General features: G+C 37.9%; 1 protein-coding gene across 4 annotated transcripts in view; it reads right to left on the reverse strand.

The window, feature by feature from the left end:
- chchd3a (coiled-coil-helix-coiled-coil-helix domain containing 3a) overlaps positions 1-23,290 on the reverse strand; it is a 101,672-nt gene that overhangs the window by 51,602 nt on the left and 26,780 nt on the right. For all 4 annotated transcript variants that reach the window (XM_036148978.1, XM_036148976.1, XM_036148977.1 and 1 more), the window contains exon 4: positions 20,189-20,369. In XM_036148978.1, coding sequence (XP_036004871.1) covers positions 20,189-20,369 — 181 coding nt within the window. The remainder of the gene's footprint in view (positions 1-20,188; positions 20,370-23,290) is intronic.

Consider the following 23,290-nt stretch of genomic DNA (forward strand, 5'->3'; position numbering starts at 1 on the left):
TTTCCTCTTTTTTTGATGTACAATCTCTTTAATATTTGTAATTTCTGACATTATCTTTAGTTAGAGTGGGCAGTGAAAGTAAATAGTACAACCCACACCAACTGCCTGAGCAAATTCTCAGTTATCCGGGTCATCGCAACAGCAAACAAGCTTAAATCGGAGGCAACCGGACTTTCACTCAGTTCTTTCTGAAAATGTTTCGACACCTATCCAGGAGCCTTTGTCAATTCTGGGGACTCGCACTTGAGCCTCCTACACCACACTAAAGTGTCAGGTGAAAACCTGTGGCAAAATGTTTACTACGTGGACAGAATCCTAAACCGAGAGTTTGAAATTCTTTTACCCGATACCAAATGATGCACTAAATGGCCTAGAAGTGGTATGAGGCATATTACCTTTGGACAACAGATGTACCTCAGGTGCCAAGTTAATGAAAGTGAGTGCTGGTGAGAGAAAGACACACGAGTAGAAACAACCGATGGCAAACAGAAGGTGACAGTGAAGACATGCAGGTAGGAAAGGACACGGCCTTAGGATGTGTTGCTGACATTGGACCTCCTGAACACACCACATGGCACGTGACTGGTTTGTCTGTGTGCATGCGCCTGCAGCTTGAGAATTCTTTACCTGAATCATGTATAAGATCCTGATAGTGCATATATATAGGCAGCTGAAGGCTTGATTATGACTAGAGATACTCTACATTATGTATGCCCATGGTTAGTGTTAATACATATTCATTGTCCCCAGGAGGTGGTTTTCATTAGCCTAATAAAAAGTAGGAGTTCACAGTCAGGACTCTGGCCTGTCCAGTCCTTCTGTAGAAATGCATACCCCTGTAACCACCAAACCATCTTCTTTATGCCACTAGACATTGGTTAATCAACACTTGAACAAAAACTGCTGAAGCCAATGTTTTTTTGCATGCAGAGACTAAACAATTACAGGTATTAAGATGGAATATTTTTTCCATTTTAGGGGTTGCGCGAGAAAAAAAATGCAATGGCGGTCTGACAGTGTTTTTTCCCCACACCATAAAGACGGACAAACAAACATTTTCTTTGTAAAAATTAAAATCAAAAACTGTAAATTTAATAAATAAATAAAATGTATTCACATGAAAATCTATTTATTTAAAAGAAGTCTTTTTCTACGCTTCATTTTAAGATGAAATGTGTGTTCCTATGGGACACAATGAGCCACCGATGCACCTGAAAGTCTTCAGAATTCTGTTGTGGATGTTGTTTGTAACTTAATTGCAATTTAATTCAAATTGTTATGATTTTATTTCCATAACCTTTGTTATGATGGCTGGGTTGTTGTAACTGCAACTTATGGTTTTTTTGAAGATTGGGGTTGCGTCAATCCGGTTGGGACACAGAAGGGGGTGCACGGCTGAAAAAGTTCAGGAACTCATGATCTAGAGTGACCTGTTGAAGTAAGAGGCAAGACAAAGAGGCAGCTGTACGTAGCATTGCGTAATACAGACATGTGTTGCTCTGTACTGCCAGTCAGCAGGGTGAAAAAAAAAAAACATTCCTAAACTTTAACCACACAAGAATGTCAAATTTGTTTTTTGGGAACATTTCTGGTCTAAAAAACAACAAAAAAACATCACTTTTAGTAACTCTGTTTGAAAACTCCAGTAGACTAGCTCATAGTGGCTTGTTAACCAAAAGCCTAATTCATGTAATTATGGGGTCTCAACATCTCAGTGCCTCTCTTGTAAATTCCTTAGCAGCTATGGATATATGCAGTACATATGATGCCTCCAAATTGTTCATGATGTGGAATTCTTAGACATGTTAAAAAGAAATTCATGGCAACCTGGCTTAGGTGATGATTAAGATGTGCGTCATACAGTATCAGGTGTGTAGGAGGGTGACATACACCAAAACAAATTATTTCAGTAAAATTAAATAGAAATGGATGAAGAGGCAAAGAAACAAATCCCTGAAATACTCCTCTGCTGACTCATGCAATATATGGTATTTTTATTCATTCATTTTCTGTTAAATTTTCCAACTCTCACGGGTTGTTTTATATACAGTTTTGGATTGGCCCACCATCAGCGGCTTTAGTTGAGAAGTAATTTGTGACTTAAAATATTGGTTCTTTTATTCACTATCCATTTTCTCAATGATTTTCAGCAGTTTTTACCTTCATGACTTCTTGTTAGATACGTAGTTGGGACAAATCAAAGTATTATTCAAACACTGAAAGGACTCCATTTCTCCCTCAAACACCATTAGCTGTGCTGGCTGTTCTCATCCTTAGAATCTCATTAATACTACTCTCTAAAAGCAAAAAGGAAATGCATAAAAAAAGACCACTAAAATTAAAGACAAGCTGAAAAGAAAATACCTCTCAGATTTCACTGAAGAGATATAAACTTAGTCACCTAAAAGCCATTTCAACATTACTATCTATACTACTACTTTATAAAGATTTTTACTTAAGATTTGACTACCTAACAACCAGGGATACAAAAAAGTAAAGCTAATATAAAGATTATAAATTGCTAACAATAGTAAACAATGTTCCCAAATGTAAATACATGTATATAAATAATGGAACACACATTTAGATACACAGGAGGCCAAAATATTTACTGAAATCCATAACTGTTTAACATTGGGGCCGGTGGGGTGGGGGAGAGGGGGATCACATCATTGCAAATCACATCAAAACAGCTGGAAGCAATGTTTTGTTTGCACATGTGTGCTGAGTAAGGTAGCTGTTTAGTGAACACGGGTTCAATCATTTCTTTACACACAAAAATGGGACGTCATTCAGCATCGCTTCCCAGAATGTTTAGAACAAATGAGGATGAATATGTGCATAGTCAATGGACCCACCACCCTGTGTAGCTGGAGCAGTAAATTGACCGTACAAGTTCTCTTGTCAGAAATAAGCTGTCTGGACTCCAGTATCCATCCATCAGTTGAAGCAATTTTAGACCCCAGCCCTGCTGCTGGAAGCCTGTAGTGCCAATTATGTGAGCGGGTGAGTGCCAGGTGCAGATTGCCAGCAACAGGCGCTGCCAATTAAAGTCCAACTGCATGTCTAACCCTAATACTGGGATGCTATCTGGGTATCTCATGCTAGGCAAACGGGTGCAGGACTCTTGCCATTGTGTGAAAAATGATGGAATGGACATCCTTTAAGATAAGGATTGGAGAAAGATGAAACTTTATGCAAAAAGTAAGGTAAGTGAGAGCTCTGCACACTCCATCAGCACTAAAAAACGAATAGAAAGTAGTGCAGATTTTCTTATGTATAATAATTGACTTCAGTAGATAATAAAAATACTTACCTTCAACTCAGATTAATTTTCAAAATTCCAGGCAGATTTGAGGACAACTCTTGAATGAGGTGTACATTTTTATGTTTTCTTCTTTCCTTAACCAGCTGTCATTCTAAAAAACTACCAAGGACATATCAGACTACCGGTACAACTATCAGTGTAAGGATCTTTCTCTGAAATGCTAATTCAGTCTTATGGCAGATGTAATGTGATTCAAAACAGTCATAAATTTAATCTTATCTCTCAACAGTTAACTTTTTTAAATCTTGGGGCGCATCTAGATACAGTGCCCTATATTCACCCCTTGGCATTGTTCATGTTTTGTTGCATCCTAACCTGGAATCTAAATGGGTTGAGAGTTTGCACCATTACATTTACAGAGCATGTCTAAACCGATGTGTAATTATTTGTATTATAAAGCAAACAACAAATATGGGGAAAAAAAGTGCAGAACTGTCCCCTTCCCTAAAGTCAATACTTTGTAGAGCTGGAGCAGCTTTTCCACCTGCAAATGGCTTTAGATAATTCTCTTTGAGCCTTGCAACAATTTGCCTCTGGGATTTCTGCCAATTCAAGGCAAAACCGCTCCAGCTCCTTCATGTTGGATGGTTTTTGCTTGTGAACAGCAATCTTCAAGTCTAACCACACATTCTCCATTGGATTGAGGTCTGGAATTTGACTACACCATTTCAACACATTGAAATGTTTTCACTTAAACCACTCGAGTCTTGCTTTAGCAATATGTTTCAGGTTCATTGTCTTGCTGGAAGGTGAATCTCTTGTCTCATATCACAAGCTGACTTAATGGTTTTTCTCAAGAATACCCCCTGTATTTAGCACCACTCATCTTTCCCTTGATTTGGACCAGTTTCCCAGTCCATGCTGCTGAAAAGCATCCCAACAGCATGCTGCTGCCACCACCATGTTTCACTGTGGGGATGGTGTTATTGGGTTGATGGGATGTATTCATTTTGTGCCAGACATAGCACTTTCCTCCATACACTTGGGGAGTACACTTGGGACATCTTTCAGAAAAGGTGTTATTAGATCTTAGATGTCCCCCGAGACGGACTTCATTTCACTAACTGTGTGACTTTTGAAGGTACCTGGTTGCAGCAGAACTTTTCAGGGTCTTCATAGCAAAGGGGTGGATACATATCCTCAATGCCAATTTTCAGTTAATTTCTTTACTCTTTTTTTAGTAGACATTTGTCTAATTTCACTTCACCAACTTAGACTATTTTACAGATCAAATTCAATAAGAATAAACCAATACATTAAAGGTTGGAATGAATAGGTAAAAAGCCAAGGGGTGAATATGCAAGGCATTGTATCATTTGGGAAACCTGATAGGTGCCTTTCTGTTCTTCCCATAGAGAGCCCTTTTCTCCAGCTTTTCTTAATGCTGAATCATGATCTATGGTAAGTAAAGTCTGCAGTGCTTTAGAAGTTGTTCTCAGTTGTGTTGTGACCTCCTGGGTTAGTCATCAATGCACCCTTGGAGTAATATTGGTAGGTGGCTGGCCACTGCATGTTAGGTTCACCATTTATTGCTCTCACTTTAGTTCACTTGAGTCCCAAAGCCTTCAAACAGCTCTGTAACCCATTCCAGTTCCATTAATAGATGTCAGATTATATCTGTCCTGGATGTTTTTGGATGAGGGCATGGGTTTGTCTAACAGACATTGTATTGTCAGACAGATTTTATATCAATTATTTTTCAATTCTACAGATTTGGTAGTCAGGCCTCACAGCAACGAAGTTAACCCACTTCAGTACCCTCAGGTTTTTTTGGGGGGTGGGGGATCAGATGAGGTATACCAAACACTCCTAAATAAGCCCTACATTTTGTGTTAAGGGAAAGTACTGCATTTGTCATTCAGAAGCAAACAAAACCTGAATGTTTTTATCACCTAATCTAAAAGTATATAGAAATACCAGGCTGTTTTTTGTTCCATTTTTCCCCAAGACCCTATGACGTGGAGTGAAAGGTTTATTTAAAGATAAAGACTTTATCGTCACCATTTTTTAAATACCACCAACAGGCTCTAATTCTAAACACTGCAGGTCTTCTTTAAAACCGAGCAAATTAAAATCTAAAGCCATTATAGGCTAAAGCAAGCTGTCTGGATCTAAAGGCAATGGTGCACAACTGAAGGACACAATTTTCTCAGGAAAAAAAGCTGAAAAATTGCTGGAGATGGCCGTTTTGTCAGGGATGGAATGGATAGCGCTGCCAGGGTGAACAGAACTAGTGGGGGGTCCTGTTGCATTAAAAATGTTAAGCTTCAACAAATGTAATCTTCAAGGCAGTCATGCATTAAACATACATTTTAAGAGAATTATGTAGTGATGTCCTTAGAGGTGTGACAGCATGGAGATCTAGTGCGTTTGAGTAAGACGCAAGCATATACCATCGATGTGTAACATTATCCCTTGCTGTGAAAGCGGAGGTAGTGGACGAAGAAACGTTACACCACAACTGGTTGTGTTTAAGTGAGGGAGAATTAGAAAGGGATTGGTTTAGGAAACAACAGCAGCATCCTAAACAATAAGACTGATAGGTGAAACAAGGTGCATAATAGACAGACAGACATATTTGAGCTTTATGGTGTTTTTATTGGGCCTAATCTTTCTATCAGTAACACAATTTAGCATGCTACTTACAGTTCTAAGTAAAATGTACAAAAGGTGACAGAAATTGGATGACACAAAGCAGTGCCATGCAAATGTAAGCCATTTCTGTATTTGGGAATATATCATCAGATAAAATATTGCTAGACCGAGAAACTACATTGTTAAAAATGCATTTCTTTCTTGACAAATGTAAGGCGGAAATAGGATGACGTGGCAATGGGCAAGCTTCAAACCAGGATGAGCACATTCATGAGAAGGACATTTTATTTGAAGGCCAAGAGAAAAACATTAAAGCACCCCAGTAAAGTTAATTTTGTCATTTGTTTAACCCAGTTCAAGGTTTTCAAACCCATAAGATTAAAACATAACAGATTAAGTGATATGCTTAAAAGTTAAATAAGAATTTATTTTTTCAGAACCTTTTTAACTCAGTGAATAAGTTTGCCAATTAGGGCCTCCAAGGAGGTTTGCATAACTTGCGTTCTCACCAAAACCAGGAAAATAGAGCACATCACCCCAGTTCTAACACTGGGTCCCTGTAGCTCAAAGAATAGACTTTAAAATAGTTATGTTAGTTTAAAAATCACTGAACGGCTTAGCACCAAAATACTTAAAGGCCTGCTGTTGCTGCATCAACCCTCCAGATCCTCAGATCTTCTGGTTCTGATCTACTCTGCATACCCAGAACCAGAAGCAAACACAGAGAAGCAGCTCCACAAATCTGGAACAAACTTCTAGCAAACTGCAAAACAGCCAAAACACTGAGTTCGTTTGAATCAAGGCTGATAACCCACCTGTTTAGAGTTGCTTCTGACCCATAATAACAAGAACATTGACAAACTTATTTGATGTGTATTGATGTTTTCACTTGATACAATTTAATGATTGTTACTGGTCTCAAACCCAGTGACTGTTTCGATGTGTTTATGATGTTTTCATGATGTAAAGCACTTTGAACCGCCTTCGTGCTGAAATGTGATATACAAATAAACTTGACTTTTGTAACCTTCAATAACGCCTTGCAGAAGTTCTACCTAAAGATTCTTTGAGCTTTTAAAGGCCTGGTGAAGGTTTCAGTGTTCATGTTGTTTGAGTTGCTCATACTGCTACCATGTTGGGGTCCACTCAACCTTTATATTAAACTCAAATGTCTGATGCTTCACACTCCGCCAGACTGAGCAACTTAGAGCCATCACCAAATTCCTGTTGTTAACCCAAACTGGAAACAATTGATCAATACCCCAAGCTCCAAGGTGCAACCCTCAACAGTTTTCTTTGAACATGTTCTATTCAGAAGCATCACGTTTCTGATAAAACTACCCTTTGCTGGAGTCCGATAACCTTATTTCCCTCAGTGCACTTCAGCTTACAATGGTTGTTAACTTCTTAAGACGTGATCATTTTAGTCTAAACATCTGCTTTTTGAAAATTATCAGTTTATCTTCAAACATATATTTTTATTTCTCCTGCATCTGTAAATGAGGCTAACACCTGATCAAACATATCTTTTAGGAGAAACTGATCTTTTCAGCCTTTTTTGTCTAAAAGCCTATCTTTGGACCGAAGTTCTCAGGTCTTAAGTGGTTAAAGGTCTTCCAACTGCCAACGCGATTAATATCTTTCTCTTTTCCCAAATATAATTTGATATGTTTTTAACATAATTCTGGAAATTCAACAAATGGCAGTAATTTCCCCAAAGGCACGGCATGTGACACAAGTCAGTACCAAGTTTTAATAGTATGTCACTGGTGATACACGACATCTACGAGTCCTTCATGATTTCTGAAACCGTACATTGTCCGGCAAGCTTAAAAAATATCAGCAATGTTCTACACAGGATTTTAAATAAAAAACTTTCCTCATAGAAATTCTAAAAAAATAAAATAATTAAAAACAATAATAAAATTATTAATTTATATATATATATTAGTGCTGTCAGTTAAACGCGTTATTAACGGCGTTAACGCAAACCCATTTTAACGCTGACAATTTTTTTGTCGCCGTTAATCGCGCGTCGCGTCAAAACACACACACCGTTCCCTAATGTTTTTCCCCCGCCGCTCTCTCCGGACTGTGTTTCTTTTACCCTCGGCGCTTTCCGTAGTTTCAAGAGTGCTAGAAAACTGTAGCAAAACACACCCGCCCCGAAGGGTTTCTTTTACCCTCGGACACATGCGACTTTGGGCTTCTTTTTTCTAAAAGCGCTTCTAAATTTCATGAGTCACGGGTTGCGGGTTTTTTTGGGCACGTTTCTGAAAGTGAAATCGCTTATTTGGGCTCTAAAATAAGTGACGAAACAGCGGTTATTAAGAGGCCTGCCTGCACTGCCCACACTTTGTATCCAGCTGAAATATCCCTCCGCCATAGGAGCCGACGGTAGTAAAGGCAGACAGAGCAACTCTGCCCGTATTTTCTGCAGTTTACGGTGCAATAACCGGTGATAACTGCTGAAAGTAGATTACATGGTGCAGATCACCATTTTATCAGACATTGGTTCTGAAGATGAGCTTTTACACGTTGATAAAATTGCAGAAACCCAACCCATAAACCGTACTTTAATGCTTATTAATTTGTTTTCTCTGTATTTGACAAACTAAGGCTGAATCACGTTGCCAAACGAAGGACCTGGAGTTACTAAACAGTTCCTAAACATTCTCATTCAAGGTATTAAGCTCCTGCCCAGTTGCACGCAAAGTGTAAGACTGGAATGACCTGTATTGTTGTTGGTGTGAAAGCTCAGAATTAGATGTGTGAGAGAGAGAGTGAAGAAATGAACAAAACTTATGACTTTATTGAAATGCACAATTTTTATTAATTTATATGTTTATGCATAATACCATGTCTATCTTTGTTTAAGAGGCAAAAAAATATATCGGTTTGAAAACAGGTATTTATTTACAAATTTATTTACACATTGTGTAAACATCAGGGCGTCATGATTAGTCATTTAGCCATTATCAGAGTTTTGGCACCAGGATGTTTTCATTCCAATTCTGAAAAGTGCTTGAAAAATAACGTAAAAATATGTTTTGTACAAGCATGTATTTTATTAGTGTCATTTATTGCAAAATTGCACATTAAAATGCCCAAACAGGCTATTACACTTTCAGAAATAAAAGGACAAAATATGCGATTAATCTCGAGTTAACTATCGACATTATGCGATTAATCGCGATTAAAATTTTTAATCGTTTGACAGCACTAATATATATATATATATATATATATATATATATATATATATATATATATATATATATATATATATATATATATATATATATATATATATAGTCCAGTTATATAAAAACCTAAAAAATTTCCTCAAAATATAAACCACTTTTGAGCACTGTCTGGATTGCTGAAAAGTGCTATATTAAATTTAATTCAATTTTATTTATATAGCGCCAATTCATGAAACATGTCATCTCAAGGAACTTTACAAAGTCAAATTCAGTTATATTATACAGATTGGGTCAGATGCATATGCATACACTTTAAATGATTGATTGATTGACTGACTGATTGATTGATTCCTGTTTTTTCCTGCTTGCTAATTGAGTTTCATGCTGTCTGCATCCACAGTCTGCATGGAGTCCATGCTTTTGAACAAAGGTTTAAAATCATATCCAAGAGATATTTTGTACAACTGGACAGAATATTTTGAATTTGACATTGAGGTGAAACTATGTCAGAGTGAATCCTTTGGTGAGGACTGGGTAAAGGGTTAGCTATGATGATAGAACAGCTGATTGGTTATGCATATTTCAAAGTTTGATATTGCCTTGGAGTCTCTGAAGTTACTCAAACAAGAACAACATTGTCAACTAAGAATTACTTAGGCTCAAGGCTTGACTGTTCAGTCTCATACTGAGTGTTAGACCAGAGTTATGTACAATTTACATGAAGTCCAAACTAATTTAAGGAGGCCAGCCTGAATAAATGTGCACATTACAATGCAGTGGAGTTTTGCTAAACAAAAAACTGGACATAAGCTGCCAGAAGAATTAAGTAAATGCACTATTTAACTGTTTTGAACGAGTTACCAGTAGTAGACAAAACAATTCCTCCACCCAGACCAATGTTTGGAGTAAGGCAAGATTGATGACTTTGGGTTTGATTGAAAAGTCTGCCTGAAGGTTAGATCCCTGTTTCTGGGTGAGATGTTATGACCAGTGATTGATTAAACAATGGACCAGTGTGGCTCTGTGGGGAGAGGAATTGTTGAAAATAAAAAGAGAGAATGGCAGAGGTCTGTGATTTCATTAAAATAAAGATGTGTGGACTGACAGATGGATGTAGACTGTGAATAAGAGATGACGTGTGTGTGCATATTGTGTGTATGTGTGTGTATAAGTCAAAACATATCAAATGTCAACACATTAACGACTAGAGCATTCATTTAAATACATGTTTTTGACTGTGTATTCAAGGGAAATTATTGTTGTCTTTGCAATTAATTAAATGTCCCAGTTAATGAACTTTTTTTCAACATGTAAACTTAAAAATGAGGCATGAGATCTTGCTCAGAGTGCCAAGCAAACAAAAGACAAAACAATGCAATGATGTGTTGTTATATTTTAACATTTCTACTTCATTATCCATTTGTAAACCTAAGATGAACAAAGCTGCTGTCACATAAGTAAGCTTTTTTTCTCCCTGACAACGCTCACCATGCCCATTTTTCTACAGTAATTCTCATTCTTTAAACAAAAACCTATAAATATTAACAAAAAATTAAGCCATGGTGAAACTTTACATGTTCTAGTATGCTGTTAAAAATGTTTTCATTCAAGCCCATTTCCTTTAAACAAAATTAGACAAAACTTTGTACTAACTTTGTAATAACTTTAATAAAGCTTTATTCAATCTAAATTATTATATTTAGATATTTTTTCTCAAAGATTTATTTTTAACTACAAGTATTTTTCTAATAACAAATACTTTCTAAAAAGTTAGATTTCTGAGTTAACTCTTATGTTAAAAAAGCTTTACTGAAGCACTTTTTTCCACAAAATATTACATACTTTTTTTATATATTTTTTAGCACAAAAACATATTTTAAAACTGAAAATGCTTTTATTCAAGCTTGTTTGTCTTTTTTAGCATTAATCGAAAGATTGCTTCCTTTGAATAAACCATTTTTCTAAAAACATTAAAACAAAGGAAATGTTTTGTTTCGTTTTTTTGTAGGCTTTTGTAGGTCTCTAACAAACCCCATTTTTTTGCTGAACACCTTTGTTCCAGTTTCCCTTGCTTTGCTCCCCCGAGTTGCCTTACATGTGTGGCCACTGACGCAAAACGTTTTCCCTTTAGAGAACAGGACGTCAGAAACCCAACACTACCAACGACGACAACAAACAGCCCTGCCTACAATGGTGTGAAGTTTCAATTACCGGTAGACTTGTTGGCTGGCGGCTGCCAGTCAACTGAACAAAGAAGGGGATGACTGAGAGGAAAGCAGTCCTACTGGGGAGGCAATAAGCAACTAGCACCCTGGCTCGCATGGAACTCAATCGTTAAACATGTATGCAATCTTTATATAATTAGTGTTACTGAGAGTACTCCATTTTTCCTGGATGGAAACATCCAGCACAACCTATTGAGCTGACAGAAAAAATAAATACCTATAGAAAACAAAAACAAGCATGCAAGCTCTTGGGATTTAAGAGAACACAATCACAGTTTACTGCCATTTTCTGATGAAATGTTAAAGACAAAGTTTACCAAAGAAATTAAACTGCTGGGTTTATCTCCTTAGGTGCCCTGGATTTTCCTCAATTCAATACAAACTTTTTATTTCAATCAACATCTAAAAAAAAGCATTTGATGGCAGTGATGTCTGGATCTGCAACACACTAAGAGGAGATTAGAATTTTAATGTGAATAACCACAACAGATCAATAAAACAAATGATAACCAACCTTGGTCTACGCCAGTGTCTCGAGGCAAATCTCTAGGATGGATGTCACTGTAATTGGTGTGGCTGTGGCAGCGGAGGTTAAGGCCATTATAGGTGAGCGTGGGGAGGCATAACCGCTCATAGCTATGCTCTCATTGTGAGGGAAGAAGGAGGGAACGTATGGGGTCCTACCTGTCACCGTGACCTGCATCTTAATGAGCGGAACAAATCAATACACGCTGAAAGAGGAACACAACATAGCTGCCATAAGACAGCTCTGTCTGTTTAGATGGATTTCTTTAACCATTAATAATAAACACGTTTAATTCGGGTGAAGTTTATATACACTCATGGGCCTGAATGTCATTAAATATTGATTTCTTTGAATTATTGCTTTTTTCCAGGTTGGAATGATTGCACAAACAGAAACCCTTTAATGAATTTTAAAATCAAAAACTCAGAAGCACAATGCATAGGGTTTATCTGTAATCCACAACATTTCCAAATAATACATTCAAGCTAATTAAGTTCAATTCAATCATTTAAAATCTGTTGGTTTCCTGGCCTATTCAAAAACTGGTCTGGGGTGTGTGTTTGGGACCTATTATCCTGTTCAAACATCCAACTGTGTCCAAGTCTCAACCACCTGTTGAAGACTCGGAGTAAAATTGGAGCGGCTGGTGTGTCGTTTCGCTGATTCTCTGGCTGTATTCACTTAGAAGAGCATTGTGTAGTAGCTCTACGGGGGCTGTTCGTTAAGCTAACAGCTAGCGTTAGCTTATATTGCCCGATAGGTTTAAAAAATGTACGTTCAAGAGCTTTACTGACCCTCAAACATCTATGTCATACTGATCATTACGCTCAGTAAAAAAATAGCGTAACGATCTATTTTAAGTGTAATTTTGCAAATTTTAAGCGAACCGGCCCATTACCCTGAAATGCTCTAGCGAGAACCCTAAGTCGATTATTCCAACAAAACTTTGTAGGGTTTTCTCTAAAAAAAAAAATTTAAGTTGATCTTAAAGCTGAAAATATTTATGATTAGGTAATTGTTTTAGGATAATCGATTAACTTGGAACAGGTTTGCAGGGTAAAAAAAGGGTTCTGATAGCTTGTGTCTTACAGTAATGTGTATTTAAGTTGTTGCATGTTCTGTACAGAAGTGGCTTTGTTCTCCATAAGCGGGATTGTTAAAAGCAGCTCATGTAAAACTAAACACAGAGGTAAAAATTTATAGGTTTAAATTTAAAGTATATAGGAAGTTAGTTTTTATGCTCCTTTTCAGTAAAAAAAAGTCTCACACTAAAACACAAAAGGGGCAGAAATAATGTAATGCAGCAGACATACACATACAGAGACACACAAAAGACAAACATGTTTTATGTTCCATCAGAAATGAGTTCACTCTGCTTAGCAGGCAATCCTGGAGTTTGACGAACACAGAGAGAAATGACAAAGAGTGGGAGACGTCTTGGGTGAGAGGCTGTCTTTAAAGAACGCAGAAAAAGTCAATTTCCAGTTGAAAAGAACATTGGCTGTGTGGAAGCGTCTGGCTTGACAATTACACGAGTGCTGCAAAGCGCACTGCAACTCCACTGATAACCCGTCGGATTCTATTAAAACTTCAGCACTCCAAAGAACACTCATATGGAAGAAATTATCACACAGACTCAGTGCGTGGGGCCCCGTCTTAAAACAGGAAAAAAAAAAAAAATCTGTGACAATAATTCTTCGGCTACATTATTTCCATTGTGAGGAAGCAGAGAAAAATAACTGGAAGGGAAATTAACTACTGGATTTGGCCAAATCTCACAAAAAAATTAAATAAAAACGAAACAAACAATTATATAAGAGTGATGGTTTAAAGCTATAGTTGGTAATCCTGTTCAGAAACACTTTTTGTTATACTGGGTAAAATCGTCCTTCCATCCTAACAGTAGTAAATACATTATGTATTCAGAAAAAAATAGGTTAAAAATTGTTATCTGTGGGCACTGCAGGCCTGTAAAGACTGACCAATCATTGCCCTTCGCATCAAAGAGCAGGGATTGGTCATAGTTTTTGTTCTGCTCTCACTCCCCTCTGTCCCTCAAATTCCAGGGTATCACCTTATCTACTGGTTGTTCCACACACCAATTATTCTGACAAGCTCACGTAACGCCAGTGTGCGTGCTCGTTCCTTGTTAGTTTCCACTTGCTGGCTGCACATACGCAATTCTAGTGTTTATGTATCCGGTTAGCTTAGCGGTTAGCTTTGGTGTTAGCCATTCATTGTAGCTCCGCTGCTCTCGCTGTATCCTCAGTAGAAAGAAATAAGACCAGAGTGGATTAGGGAGATTTTTTTTTTCATGCGATCCCACTGAGGAGCAGAAAGCAGGTAAGAGGGTCTTACATGTAAGCAGTTATTCAAAAAGGGACTTGGGGGAAACTTTTGGAAAAATCGTAGACTCTACGATTCTTCAAAGTTTATACAGGGGTAGCCATATTTATGGCAACTAAACATGGATAACTTTGTTGTACTCTTTGTAAAGATGTAAAAATGCCTATAAAAAGAATCTTATGCTAGTAACTTGATCTGGATAAATCCTACTTTGAATCCAGTATTTTTCAATAGGGTAAAAGAAGAAGCACCTTAAAAACACCTGCAGCACAATTTTTGGTGCCCCTACAGTTAAAGCGTTCTACACCCCCTTTTCTTGATGGGACAGCACTTAGTCTTTTCTTAAGGTATTTCACAAGTCTTCAGGGTACGAGGGTGATCGATAATCACTCATCATAGCACAATCTCTCTAGATCATCCAGAGGGCTGGGTGTATTAGCTGTCCCTTCTCCACAGCTCACCCCACAGTTTCTATAAGATTTAGGTCTGGGAACTGAAGGACCTGGCAAGAAGAGTTTGGGTTTGCTGAACCATTTCTGTGTTGATTTGCCCATTTGTTTTGGATCATTACTCTGTTTAAAGGCCCAACGGTGACCCATTTTCTATTTACTGATATAGTATAATCAGTTCATAATGTCATTAGTGCTATCAAGGTTCCCTGGGACATTGGAAGAGTAATGGACCAAAGTCATCACCGTTCTACATACTTAACAGCATGGGATGCTTTTCTGCATATTCACGCTTTGTTCAACACAAAAATGACCAAGAGTTCGCTGAGGCTCAGTCTCATCTGATGAAAATATAGATCCAGTTAAAGGCACATGACCAAGCAAATATAATTTTGTTATAATTCCTTATCATGGTCTTCATTTAGGTGCAATCAAACTACGTAAGCCCTAAAGTTGAAACTGGTTTCTTTACAGATACAGAAGGGAAAAAAAGAGAGTATCAAACATTGGCTCTACCTCCATCACTACTCTCACATCGTTTGTTCTTTCAGTCAGAGTCCGGTTCCATGTGAGGGATTCATCATACACTTGTCCGATGTTGAAAATCACGCTTACGCTTCACTCTTACTCCATCTCAACAAAATGATTCATTTTTCTATTACTGCGATAAGCGTGTGAAATGAGCTATATAATCAATAGCATAGGTCTGTAAACAGCAGCCACACTCTAGGGAAAATGTGTTTTCTTTAGTAAACAATGCACTGCCAGCGAGTGGTGGGAATGCTCATCTCAAATTATTTACGAGAGCAATTTATGGGAAATAAAGACACAAGCTGAGCAAAATGAGAACATTCTTCATAACAGTCGAGGAATGGCCAGGCTCAGATTTGGACTATCTTTTGATTTGCAGTATCAAACTGCAGCAGATAAATTTACTTAATATAGGGTGTTTACAATCAACTGTAACAGTCCTTTGAGCTTTAGTTCACACATGTAGCTCTAACAGCTGCTGTATGTGTATTTCTGGAAGCAAGATATAACAAAGTCGGAGCATTTTTATGAATTGCTGCATTTTTATGAATTGCTCCGGATTTCCGGGAACCCCAACAAACCGAACATTTGTCAAAGTTCTAACCATGCAGGGCTGCTAACAGCAAACACTTTAGAGCCTAAAATACTGACAGACCATTCATTTCATTTGATTTATGCATTAATATGGCCCTTTATGGCCACCAACCAGATGGCCAAATCATTGAAAAACAGATTCATGAACAGATAAAAACAACATGCCACCATGATGATTCGCTGTAGGGATGGTGTTGGCCATGTCACACGCAGTGTCGGGTTTTCCTGTTAGTCATGCCATGAGGTCAATCTTTGACTCATCAGACCAAAGAATTTTTATTCTCTTTGTATCGGAATCCTTTTGGTGCTTTTTGGCAAACTTCAGACAGCTGCCATATGCCTTTTATACTCAGGAGTGGCTTTCGTCCGGCCACAGCATCTTTAAGGCCTGATTGATGAATTGTTGCAGTGTCCTCCTCTCTAAACAGAGTAAGGAACAGACCTGGTGATGTCAAACCTCTATTCACGGAATAACTGTGGTAATTAGGATCTTTAAAGCATCAGAAATATTTCTGTACCATTTTGTGCTTTAAGACAATCTTGCTCTGGAGTGACTTGGTGCTTTCTCTTTCCTCTGACTTGCACTATCACAGCAGGACCGTATACAGACAGGAGAGTGGGTTTCTAAATCTTGCCCATTCAACTAAATTTACCACAGGCTGACTCAAATTAAGCTGTTGAAACACCTACAGGACGATTAGAGGAAGCTTAATTCTCATGAGCTCAATTTTGAGTTTCGTGGAAAAAGCTGTATATATTTGACTTGTTAGTATTCTTTTTTTGGGGGCAAAATGGGAACATTTTAAGATGTGTTATGTGTAAAGTTTTGAGAGAAAAGATGAACTGAATCCATTATAGCATAAACTGTGAAAACATTAAAGGCTGTAAATACATTCCAGATGCACTGTGTCCAAGTGTGAAATTAACACGCTCCTGTTTCAAAGTCCGTTTTCCTCTGCGAGTTTCTGCTGTCAAGGTCACACAATTAACGAGTCTTTTACATAATGCAGCACAGATTTCCATCCATCCATCAGCTGTGCCAGTGCTTATCTTTTAAAGGATCAGATAGGGTTGACTGTGGCAAGAGGCCGTCAATCACACACCAGACACAAAGAGAGCAAACTATTCAAACTCACGCTCACGCCAGTCTAACTGACAATAGTTCTAATCCAAGTCTTTTGACAGTGAGAAGCGCCCAATAGCACCAATACAAACATGATGCAGACGCATGGGACACATGCAAACATCACATTTACCCATCCTTTTGTCAATTTTTTATTTATTTTTTATTATTAGCAATACTTCTAAATACAAATAAGAGAATTTGGTCTCGTTTTTAAAAATCAAATATAGGATAAATGTGCTGTTTGAGAGTTGTAAATAAAGCAGAAAAAACAGTACACCGATCTGTATGGAGACAAAATGCACAGAATATCTTTGGTGATCAACAACAGCAGCAGAGTATGTTGCTAGTTTCTTTTTTTCTGCTGTACTTGTCAGATTCAGTCTGGCTCCACAATAACATGTGTTACTATCAGCCATATTAGCCTCAAGTAGCTTTACCACTAAATGGAGAAGTAATTTAGGGGTGGGTGGGTGGGTAATTCTTTTTTTTGTACTTATTAGCCAACTGAGACTTCATTCATCAAAGCTGGTTAACATTTTCCTGTGATGGCTCGTACCACAGTAGAACTGAGCATTGCATGGTACTGAATTGCGCTCCTGGGAAGCGCATCTCGACAAGGTAGCTCAGACTGACAGAACCCCGTCATTGGGCTGCCTGTGTCAGTGAAACAAATTTTTAACCAAATGGCATTAGTTATTTAATCCTGGAGGTTTGCTGCTTTCCTCCGTCAGATACAAGAGATTTACCAACCGTTTTGAGTTGCTCTTCAGAGATCTGTGTTGTAGCACTAGCAGGTAGCTTTAGTATACCTAGTTCACTCCTGAAGGTCAAACTGGAGCGGTCAGGAGTGGACCGCCACTGGTCGCAGTGGATACTGGATTACTCACTGCAGCATGTGAGTACATGGGGCTGTGTCTCTGACAGGTTGGTCTGCAGCATAGGAGCACCTCAGGGAACTGGGCTGACAACGGGTTTTGATCTGATCATGAATCGTTTACACCGTCTCTGAGATGCTAAGGTACACTTGCACACGCCTTAGCTACTCCGAGATGCTGCTGTACTATCATGCATATTATCTCATATTGTACAGTAAATAGGCTGGGCTTTCTACATCGCTTTTTCCACAGTTTAACTATATTATATATTTCATCTTTTCTACCTGAGTTTGCCATATTATCAATAATTGTGCAATTATTGATAATAATAGACTCTGGTGTTTATTTTTACCTTTTTATATTGGCCTTTCTGATAAGCTCCTTCTCTGTTGCTTTAGAGTTAACTTTAGACATGATTAGCTTGTTTTCTTCATTACTAAAAATTGTGTGTAACTCTTTATGTGTCTTTGCCACTGCCATGCCCGAATAAAGCAATATCTTATCTTTTTTTAATTTGGCACCCTTCAGCATTTCATTTATCTCCCTTTCCATCTGCCTTAGAGGGAAAGTTCCTCAGAAAAAGTGCTGCTGTGTTTGCCTCGTCAGCTAAAGGGAGTTGCAGGTTTTCTTGTTTGGGATGTACTCAACGTGTGAGCAAAGTTTAAAGCTTGCAGCAGTAGCTCGTTGTTTTGGTCAGGTGAGCGGATGCAGAGAGGGTTGTAGCTGAGTGTCTTTGGTATTCCAGCACTGCTGCCAAGGAGAAGTGCTCCAATTTGTGCAAATGCAAATAGGTTTGTATTGATTTTTGTGCAAATAATGTTTTGCCTCGATTATATTTTATGTGTTTTATGTATTTTTACAAGACTTAAAAACTGGTTAAAGACAAACCAAAACTGTACTCATTTTTAATTATTGTAAGTTGGTAAGAGTTGTGTATGATATACATGTTTTACAATTTGATCATGTTTTTATTTTGTATTGTAATATGTCAATTCTATTTTTATATAAAAGTCCAACCAGGGAAAGGAGTTGAAAATGAGCATTAGCTATAAACTTTATATGCAGCACTTCAGTGACATGCTTTGTTTTGTCACTATGTTGGTTTGCATTGTCCCTGTCAAATAAAGATTAACTGGAAATGAAATATACAGATATGTGATATTTGACAACCCTACTAAGTTAACATGGAAACATGTTTATAACCATGTATTATTATGATAACAAATGTGTCAACATATCAGAAATTAGGGATGTGCTAATCGATCCCAGGTATCGGCTCAGGCTCCCAATCACTGCATTCTCAAACAACTGGTAAGACCCTGAAAAAACTCCATTGCTGCTGGTGTTTAGTCTGAGGTTTTGTCAGCTGCGACCCCAACAAGACTGCCAGAGAATTATTTTATTTATGTTTTTGCACCGCTTTTAAAACTGTATTTCAGTTTTGCACATTATTTTATTGATCGATTCTGAGTTTTCTGCTCAGAATCCCGCTTTACTATGAGGTCCCCATTGATAGTCATGTGACCTGCTCTGCCAGCAGCATGCAGGTGTTTACTAACAGCTCTGGGTGCAGATTAAAGAACTGCAGGGAGCAGCACTTTAACATTTGTTATTAATTTGAATGGGATTCAAGAACAGATTCTTAAGTTTTGTCTGGACTCAGCATAACGACACTTCACTAAATTGTGTAAAAAATTGATTTGTTAAAAATGCAGAACGAATATGAAAAGAGGTTACTTAAACAACTTTGGATATAAAGATTGTCAGCAAGTGTGTCAAGTCGAATACATGTTCAGAAACAAGGGATAAAGCTAGAGCCCGTTTAGATGATGCTTTGTCATATTAGCTTTCTTTACCTTTATTAACTCAGTGTTGGAGCACCATACTGAAGCTGACTTATGCATACCAATTTAGTTACAAAGAGGGCAACTAAATTATTGTTTTTGGAAAGCCATCATATCAGTCTCAAAGACAATTTGTGGCCGGTGTTGCTAAGATGTAAAAAAAAACAAAAAACTGATTCATTTACAGCATGCCTGTCAGGAGGAATGGGACAAACTATTGTAAGAAGTTTGTGAGAACGGCAGATAATAACCACAATCAATTTAAAAAAATAATTGCAATCGTTGCTCTTAAACAAAAATAAGAAAGTATTTGCAAAGCAGCATGTGGCAGAAATCATTTCAATAAAAACCTCTTCACACAGTGTTTGAATTCATTCGGAACAGAAATCGAAGTTGCACAAACCCATTTCCATCACGACGACCCCTCTCCCCTACACCTAACAAAATCTATACTCATAAGCACATAAAAAAAATACAGTGCAGCAGCTAAAACGTCAAGTTCGCTTTAGCTGCTCCTCAATACATCAGAAAGAGTACACTTACCAGTAGCTGAGCACGATGCTTCTCATCTTCACCGCTGATCCTCTCCCTAATGATAGCTTGCTGGAGGCTGTCTTGGGTTAGCGCTCGCTCCACAGACAGGATCCTGGAAATTTCTTCCTGGATTTTGGACTGAGCCTCAGTCTGAGCTTGCGCTGAAGCCCGGGCCTTCTCAGCATCATACCTGGGTGAGATCAACAGGAAGCATTTAAATATTCTTAAAGGTCTAACTTTAGTAGAGTAACAATGTCAAACAGGGCATTTATACCATGCTTGCACATTCCACAGAGTACGGCTCATCACTTCCTGTTCTAGATTTAAATAACGCAGGGAGAGGATTTAATGTACAGATTAACCAAGGAGGCTGACTATTTGGCTCCAAGAATTTGTAAATTGTTGATGATGACATGTGCTTTTGCCATTTTTTATTTTTTTTAATAAATCTTTTCAAAACAGAGACACTTAAAGGGAGCGACATGAGCATCAGTCAGGGTTGGAATCCTCATAGCACTTTAGGTCTTTGTCACTTGATCCTCTGAGCTCAAAGTTAAACTAATAACACGGTTTGGTCTTTTGGTCTCCAAATGTGTTCGACAACCCTGTCTCATTCAATTAAATACAGACTGTTCATTTCTCCAGCAGGAGAAACTAGTTTTGAGTCCTTTTAACAGCAACAATATTTAGGCTGCAGACACAACAAAGTTGGCAAAGGAAATAGCAGCACTGTAAAAGTAACTATCATGGTTTGTTGGCAATTAATGAGATTATTGTAGGTTGATTTTAACTAATTAAAACAGTTCTATTGTAATAAACTTACATAATTGGTCTATTTGTGTATGTTTTTATGTTAAAAGCCAGCTGAGCCACGACAGAACTTTATCTTATACAAATCTGGGTACATTTTTTCAGGACTTTGTAAAGAACTGAAGATATTACAGAGAACCTCAACAACACCGATAAGAAAAATTTGTCCAAATGCACAAAAAGATATGCCAATCTAGGCATTTATGCTTTAATAAATCTTTGCAGAAGCAGTTTCTATGCTTAGCTGCTGGATTTTACACACCTGCAGTTTGCTTTTTTCCCTACACGCCCTTGTAGCGTTAAAAGTTGCAATGAAGGACAACACTGAGGAGTCACAGACAACCCTGAAAACGTTACAAACGCAAACCTAAGCGCAAGAATCAGACATCAGAGGATGTCTGGTTTATTACAAATTTGAGTGATTACAAAGAAGAACCGTCTGATTATCTATAGCAACAATCGATTCTGTGAGGTGGCGTTCCCAACAGAAGCAGCAGAGTCTCTGCAGACGCAGGACCAGTATTTAAACCCGGTCACTGGGTTGTCTTAGTTGCCTAGCAACATAGTTCCAACTAGGTGACAGTGTGCTTGATTGAATAAGGAAGAACATCCCTGAAAGCCCTAAAAGTGATCTTCTGCCAGATATCAAACAGTCGAGCCAAGGTAGAATAAACACAGAACTGACGGAGCGAGCAGTGGAGTGAATTATGGCAAACTCGATGAAGACGAGAGAGATCTTCATAAACATCTGCCGAAGAAGGATGCAAAGATGCACAAACGATACACCCGATGAGAAGGACGACGGCTGAGAGCAGCTGGAAATGTTGATCGTATGATATGGTTCCCAAACAGGGACCTAATTAAAAACAAATTTCCTTCAGACTATATCCTTTTATGGTTAAGATTGAGAACAATGACAGTACTTTTAAAATTATTATCTTTGTAAACCCCTGTAGGGATTGAAACACTTAAATTAGAACTCATTTCGAACCTTCTGAGGTTTTTTTTTTTTTTTTGCACTCCTCATTATGATAATTTAAATATCCACAAGTGCATGGTTTCAGGCATGAATATTGTATAAGGTTTCTTTTCTTTTTTAGCCCTTAGCTCTGCTATCCATAGCATTACAAGCTCACGCTAATCTGCCGAAATGACAGGTTTTCATCTTTCATTAGAAAAATCTCATTTTCCTCCTCAGTCACGTGCGAATGTAGACAACATATAGACACGCAGTGAAAGGTGATGGACAGACTGCTCAAAGCAGATTACCTACACTCCTTTAGCTTTGAAAAGATGACAGGTATGAGAAATTAAAGCACGCCTGATGTCTTAAATCAGCCCTGCAATGCAACTAAATGTCACACGATTGAGGAGGGAGGGAGGAAAACAGAAAGAAAACGAGTGAAAGTAAAGAGAAAGTGTGAGCAGTGGCAACATGACATGTTTGGCCCTGAGGAAGCGAAGCAACGGAGGAGGAAGAGGGAGAGAGAGAGAGAGAAAGAGAGAGATGGAGGGAGACAGAGAGACCAGCCATGTCCAGTCTCACAGTCCACTGGGCTGCACACGTCAGCACACTCCATCCATCATCAGCCTCTGACTCACGCACACACAGACACATGGGGAGCCTCCTAATAGCCTTTTACATTCACCATTTCCCCCACAATCCACGCCTCCCTGCCTGTGTGCCGCTAATGCATCTAAGCTACCTTTACTCAAGACGCTTAGGCTGCTGCTCCGACCAGGACTGAAAGGGAGCAGTAAACAAGATTTTTCTTGGAAAAAGTATTTTCATGGTACTTGTCTGGCCCAGCAAATGTAGCCAATTCAACCTTTTGACATGCCTTAGATTCTTTTTTTATTTTATTTATTTTTTTAACAGATATGCTTTTAGCTAAACCTATGGAAAGGGAGTACATTAGAAAAATATGTTCCATCACAATGGAGTTTATATAATGTACTTGATGCTTTGAAGATAGAAAAGCAAGTGTTTGAAGAAAACATCCATTAGGAAAGGTTAAATTGCTCTGGAGCTAGCCTGCATTTTTTTTTGGTTTTTAACTACATTAAATCCAAAACAAGAAAACATCTATATATATTTTTGTTGCAGCAAAAACTGATTAGATTTTGTGTCTATTGGCTTTATTTATTTATTTTTGAAAAGGGGCAAAAAAGGGGGCTTAAATGTCATTTTTGGAATGTCTAATCTGGCTGAAAAGAAGAAAATTCCAATTAAATCTGTATACTTATTTATTCATCCATTAATTTATGTTGTGGGGTCCAACAGATATTTCATAAAAAAAT

Source organism: Fundulus heteroclitus, chromosome 17, assembly GCF_011125445.2.
Source record: "Fundulus heteroclitus isolate FHET01 chromosome 17, MU-UCD_Fhet_4.1, whole genome shotgun sequence".
Taxonomy (NCBI): Eukaryota; Metazoa; Chordata; class Actinopteri; order Cyprinodontiformes; family Fundulidae; genus Fundulus; species Fundulus heteroclitus.